We start from the raw sequence: 6902 nt of genomic DNA on the forward strand, positions 1-6902 counted from the left end.
TGACTGATACAGAACTTCTAGCCTCAAGCAATCCTCCTGCCTTAGCCTCCAAAAGTGCCAGGATTAAAGAAGGTATGAACCATTGTGCCTGGCATCAGGATTTTTAGAAACCCCCCAGGTGATTCTAAAATACAATAGTTTAAAAACCACTAGGCCAGAGAGTAGTGGTTCCCAAAGTCAACTATACTCTAAAACCACTGGAGGCTTTAAAAAACACTGAGCTGGGGTTTCATCCCTGATTTTGATTAAATGATCCAAGGTCCAAGGTGTGGCCTGACTTTAGATGTTTTAAAAACTCCCAAAAGATTTTATTAGGCAGCAAAGTTTAAGAACCACTGTGTTATACTAGTGGGTTTTCAATTTTGGTGCACATAAGACCCACCCGGAGAGCTAGTAAGCAATGCTGAACATGGATCCTGAAGCTGGACAGAACTGGCTTTTGTAGATTCACCCTGATAACTAGTTATCACTCTGATAACTAGCAGGTGTGACACCCATTGCACTACACTGCTGTTGACAGTTGAGACCCAGAATAAGGATTTTTAACCCCTAAAACTTACGTAGAATTAATACTGAAGGAACTCGTTGCTCTTCAATAAAAGATGGGTGTAAGATACACAATATGGTATCTCTGATGAAGACCTCTTTATCTAATGTTAAACCTGGGTTTTGAACCTGAACCAATGGGTTTTCAAGGGGTTCTGTGAACCCCTTAAAATGGTACACAGGATTTGAGAGTGTGTGTCTATGAATTGTATGAAGAATAACCCATAACTTCCACTAGAATCCTAGGACCCGAGAAAAGTTAAGAATTGCTGTCTTTTTTTTTGAGACAGAGCCTCAAGCTGTCCCCCTGGGTAGAGTGCCATGGCTTCACAGCTCACAGCAACCTCCAAGTCCTGAGCTCAAGTGAGTATCCTGCCTCAGCCTCCCAAGTAGCTGGGACCACAGGCGCCCACCACAACGCTTGGCTATTTTTTGGTTGCAACGACAGCCGTCGTTGTTTGGCAGGTCCAGGCCGGATTCGAACCCGCCACCTTAGGTGTATGTGGCTGGCGCCTTAGCCACTTGAGCCACAGGCGCTGAGCCAGAATTGCTGTCTTATACCATACCTTGTCATGAAAGCTTATGTGAATGAAATCCCTATACTGTAGCCCTGTAGTTTGCAGGATAGAGCCAAAATGACAGTTGAGCGGATCACCTCCAATCAAGTCATATTCTGTTGTTCTGCTTCTGCAACTAGAAAAAAGAGGGCAAAGATGTTACTGTGCCAGCTATAGCCAGTTGTCAAGGATATCAATCCTCATCATCATGTTTTTGCTGCACATTTTAGGACTAGAGTTTACAATTCTTAGGACTTAGCCTGACTCATATAGAAAGGCATTTTAAAGATAACCATTTCTCTGTGCATACCTTTTAGTAGAGTTTTGACTTCTGGCATCAAGTTAATGCTTTATTTGAAAAAGAAATTAAAATCAACAAGGATGGGAGAGACCCTAAAACTGAATGTCAAAAGAAGCAAGAGAATATAGCTGGGCATTGTGGTGGGCACCTGTGGTCCCAGCTACTCAGGAGGCTGAGGCAAGAGAATCGCCTAAGCCCAGGAGTTGGAGATTGCTGTGAGCTGTGATGCCACAGCACTCTACTAAGGGTAATAAAGTGAGACTCTGTCTCAGAAAAAAAAAAAGAATCAAGAGAATAAAACTCCTCTGACTCGGCACCTGTGGCTCAAGCTGCTAAGGCGCCAGCCACATACACCTGAGCAGGTGGGTTTGAATCCAGCCTGGGCCTGCCAGACAACAGTGATGGCTGCAACCAAAAAATAGCCAGGCGTTGTGGCGGGCACCTGTAGTCCCAGCTACTTGGGAGGCAGAGGCAGGAGTCTCGCTTGAGCCCAGGAGTTAGAGGTTGCTGTGAGCTATGATGCCATGGGCAGTCTACCCAGGGGGATAGCTGGAGGCTCTGTCTCAAAAAAAAAAAAAAAAATTCTTCTAAATGAACAATACATATAACCAACTCTGGAGAAGAAATAACATAAAAGAACTAATCGAAGTAACTTCTGAATATGTCTAAAAATGAAAAGAACTACAAAGAAATCATAAGCTCTACTTAGCAGATGACTTTTTTGTATAGCAATTCTGAATATTAGAGGAATGATGCTGGGTGCCAGAGTTCTATTTGTGGAGAAAGTAGACAGCCATGATATGGGAAAAGACAAAGAAAAATTCTGTGGCCCTGGATCAAAAGATATTAGTATAAACTCATGATTTTTTAAAATTTTTCTTTTTTGAGATAGAGTCTCACTATGTCACCCTGGGTAGAGTGCCATGGTGTCATAAGCCCCTACCAACCTCAAACTCTAGGATTCAAGTGATCCCCTTGCCTCAGCCTCCCAAGTAGCTGGGACTCTAGATGCCTGCCACAATACCCGGCTACTTGTCTAGTAGAAACAGGGTTTTGCTCTTGCTTAGACTTGAACTCACATTTTTAAAATAAATAAATATTGGGATGAACCACATGAAATTGCAATTTCTCCCCCCAGATCTCCACTGAAAAGGCCTAGAAGCAATAACACCCCAGGAGTAATATGCACATAAAGCACTTAGATCTTGACATCTAAATGTAAGTATCTGCCTAAAAGAAGTGGATCCCCTGGAGAAATGACTCCAGGGAAAGAAAAGTTGAATTGGCAACAACTTACGTCAGAAAATCAGGAAGTACTCAAACATGACAGCACCAGTTACATACATTGGGGTGGGCGGGTTCAAACCCAGCCTGGTCCTGCCAAAACAACAACTACAACTAAAAAAAATATATATATATATATATATATATATCCGGGTGTTATGGCAGGCGCCTGTAGTCCCACCTACAGAAGGCTGAGGCAAGAAAATTGCTTAAGCCAAAGAGTCAGAGGTTGCTGTGACCTGTGACACTATGGCACTCTACCGAGGGTGACATAATGAGACTGTCTCAAAAAAAAAAAAAGATACAAGAGGCCGGGTGTGGTGGCTCACGCCTGTAATCCTACCACTCTGGGTAACTGAGGTAGGCAGATTGGCTGAACTCACATGTTCAAGACCAGCCTGAGCAAGAGCAAGACCCCTGTCTCTAAAAATAGCCAGGCATTGTGGCAGGCGCCTGTAGTCCCAGCTACTCAGGAGGCTGAGTAGAAAGAGAATCAAGAAGCAAGAGAATCACTGGAGCCCAAGAGTTTGAGGTTGCTGTGAGCTATGTTGCTATGGTACTCTACTGATGGCAACAAAGTGAGACTCTTTTTCATTAAAAAAAAAAAAAAAAGACTCAAGAGCCAGTCTATAGGACCAAATCTGGGACATTCTGAACATCAAATAAATAATATGCTTACTACAAAGTATATTACATTTATATACATATATATATAAATACACAGTAATGAATTATAACCCACTGAATAATGTAAGAATCTGTGAGTACCTAATGATAATAAACTGCAGGGAAGAAAAAGCTCTTCTTCACAGTAGAATGACAACTAATGTGGAGGAAATGGTAAATTTAGAAAATCACAATTTTGTAATCATTCTGGTAATAATTGATTCAGATAAGAAACAGGGCTGGTGGCACCTGTGGCTCAGTGAGTAGGGCGCCTGCCCCATTATACCGAAGGTGGAGGGTTTGAACCCAACTCTGGCCAAACTGCAACCAAAAAGTAGCCGGGTATTGTGGTGGGCACCTGTAGTACGAGCTACTTGGGAGGCTGAGGCAAGATAATCGCCTAAGCCCAAGAGCTAGAGGTTGCTGTTGATGTGTGATGCTACGGCACTCTACTTTGAGCGACAAATTGAGACTCTGTCTATAAAAAAAAATCAAAAAAACAACCAAGGAAACAGGGCCAGGTGCAGTGGCTTGTGCCATAATCCTAGCACTCTGGGAGGCCAAGGTAGGTAGACTGCCTGAGCTCCCCAGTTTGAGATCAGCCTGAGCAAGAGCAAGACCTCTTCTCTAAAAATAACCAGGTGCTGAGGTGGACACCTGTAGTCTCTGCTACTCAGAAGGCTGAGACAAGAGAATGGCTTGAGACTAAGAGTTTGAGGTTGTTGTGAGCTGTGATGCCACAGCACTCTACCCAGGGTGACAAAGTGAGACTCTGTCTCAAAAAAACAAACAAACAAAAAAAACAAATACTGAGAGTACCAAGTGAAAGTCTAGAGAGGAACAGGATATTTAAATGGTCTTAGACTATCTCCCCAAAGATGAATTATGTGGCAAAACCTGGCATTACCACTTCAGTCAAGCAATCAACATTAATATTACCAGGAATAGGACAACCTGGCATCATGTATCTCCTGATATGATGTACTAAGAAGGGAACAATGTTGCTCATAAAGTATTCCATCCAAAAATTCAAAATTTGAATCTAATGACAAAAAAATCCCCATACAAATGGAAATTGAGGGCCAGTCTACAAACTACCTATACTGTCCTCTTCAAAATATCAACTATCATAAAAGACAAAGAATAGCTGAGGAACTATTGCAAACTGAAGGAGACTAAGGAGACATGACAACTAAATGCAACGTGTCATCATGAATTGGAAGAAAACTTGCTGAAAAGGATATTACTGGAGGCAACACTTCTGGCTCAAAGGAGTAGGGTGCCAGCCCCATATACCAGAGGTGGTGGGTTCAAACCCAGCCCTGGCCAAAAAAAAAAAAATTATAAAAAAAAAAGGATATTACTAGGATAATTGGAAAAATGTGAACCCAAATTAGGAAAACTGTGAACTTGTAAATTAGCTCAAGATCAATGATAAATATCCTAAATTTTATAATTTTATTACAAGAAAAGTTTGTTCCTTTGTTCTTAGGAAACTCAGGCTGAAGAAATTAAGAGATAAGGGATCACAGTATCTACAACGAATTGTAAAATGGTTCAGGGGGAAAATATGTACATAGAATAAAAAAATTTATATGATAGGATATATAAATGTGTGTGTGTGTATATATATAGAGAGAGAGAGAGGTAGCACATGTGAAAAAATAAAATGAGTCACAACTGGTGACTCCAGATAAAGGATTTATGGGAGTTCTTTGTACTATTCTTAGAGTTTTAGAAATATCTCCAAATAGATTTTTTTAAAGGGAAATATGGAGGCCTCAGACAATGCCAACCTACCAGTCACCACCAATCTTGCACAGTCCTGTAAATGGGTTTCTATAAATGTAAAGTGGCCACCCATAGGCAGCTGCTGCAAACTGCATATAATGGCGGCAATTTTCTAATTCTGCATCCAAATCAGCTTCCTGGAAGAGGAAAAAAACTTATTTAGGGGAACTCATTATGTAAAGAATCAACACACTAGATCTTAAACCTAAATTCAAACTCCTGATTCTTTCTGCTCTTTCCTCATGAAGTAGATCTCTCAGAGGACAAAGGGAAAACTGGTTCCTAAATACAGATTGAGACAGACCCTCAATTTATAGGAATGCAGCAAGTACAGATAGAGTTAACAGCCAAAAAAAGCCCTAATGATTTTTCTGACTCTTGCTGAAATAAGCCAGTGCTTCTTACCTAGGTGCAATAGACTAGCAGATTTCCATGCCACTGAAACACAAGCTGTCAGGAATTGAACGCTTTAACAAGGGCTCATACATATATAGGTTATGTGCAATTTTCTCTTTCCAAAATATAAAAATCTGTGGTAGGAAAACTATCATCAAGCAAAGCTGAACTATTTCTGCTCTATAGGCCAGCCAAGAGGAAAAAAGCATATATTCCAGGAAGAATCACAAATTGCATCCCAGAAGGAATGTGTCTGATATGTAAAATCCAACAGCAAGTTACCTAAAGACAGAAGGCTTTAAGAATATAATGGATTGGCTCAGCGCCTATAGCTGAAGTAGCTAGGGCGCCAGCCACATACATGGGAGCTGGTGTGTTCGAATCCAGTCCAGCCCAGGCCTACCAAACAAATGACAATTACAACGAAAAATAGCTAGATGTTGTGGTTGGCACCCGCAGTCCCAGCTACTTTGGAGGCTGAGGCAAGAGAATTGCTTAAGCCCAAGAGTTTGAAGTTGCTGTGAGGTCACACTACAGCACTCTACCAAGGGCAACATAATGAGACTCTGTCTCAACAAAAAAAAGAATATAATGGATAGTGAACTGGCCAGGAAAAAGCTCCAACTACCTGATTGTCAGGTGATGATGAAAAGCTTCACCTGACAAGTGATAAATTACAACCATCAAAAGCCATAAATCAGATTCCAACCCAATTACTACTGAAATTACTGTTGGCTAGCTATGTATTATTGAAGATCTACAAAGAGATATAAACTAAATGTCAAAACTGTACAATCCAATAGGAACACGGGCTTACCTGGGAGGGCCCTGGGGAGTGGCTGATTACCTCATCGGGCTCCTGGTTATTCCTGAAATTGTCCTGTTGCTGACGGAGAAGGGCAAGACCTGCTGCAATGTCACTGACCACCAGATCTGTGTCCTGGGTGGGAAACCACAATGGGCCATCATAAAACTCAGCAGGAACTGTCTATAAGGTCTCTAAAATTCAATTTTACATAGTCCATAGGTATATACACACTAACAAAAAACAGATACATTTATACATACAAAGGTATTTTTAAAATAATTTTCCTTGTAGGACTCCTTCTACATGTGACTTTAATATTTTTCACATCTTTCCTTCAGTCAAATCCACTGGAGAACATGAAAAAGTTTGTTGGCCTTCATTTTAAAATTTCATGTTAATGGCTGGGTGGCCGTAGCACAGTGCTTATGGTGCCAGCCACATACACCGAGTGTGGCGGGTTTGAACCCAGCCTGGGACAGCTAAACAACTGCAACAAAAAAATAGCCAGGCGTTGTGGCAGGTGCCTGTAGTCCCAGCTACTTGGGAAGCTGAG

At 41.4% G+C, this 6902-nt stretch overlaps 1 protein-coding gene across 2 annotated transcripts in view; it reads right to left on the reverse strand.

Moving 5' to 3' along the window:
* Nucleotides 1-6902, reverse strand: part of DAGLB (diacylglycerol lipase beta) — a 47357-nt gene that overhangs the window by 23405 nt on the left and 17050 nt on the right. For both annotated transcript variants that reach the window (XM_003795426.3, XM_023516525.1), the window contains 3 exons: nt 6359-6481; nt 5155-5282; nt 1113-1239 (listed from right to left, as the gene is read on the reverse strand). In XM_003795426.3, the coding sequence (XP_003795474.1) occupies nt 1113-1239; nt 5155-5282; nt 6359-6481 (378 nt within the window). The remainder of the gene's footprint in view (nt 1-1112; nt 1240-5154; nt 5283-6358; nt 6482-6902) is intronic.

Source organism: Otolemur garnettii, unplaced genomic scaffold, assembly GCF_000181295.1.
Source record: "Otolemur garnettii isolate 467f Iridium unplaced genomic scaffold, OtoGar3 scaffold00092, whole genome shotgun sequence".
Taxonomy (NCBI): domain Eukaryota; kingdom Metazoa; phylum Chordata; class Mammalia; order Primates; family Galagidae; genus Otolemur; species Otolemur garnettii.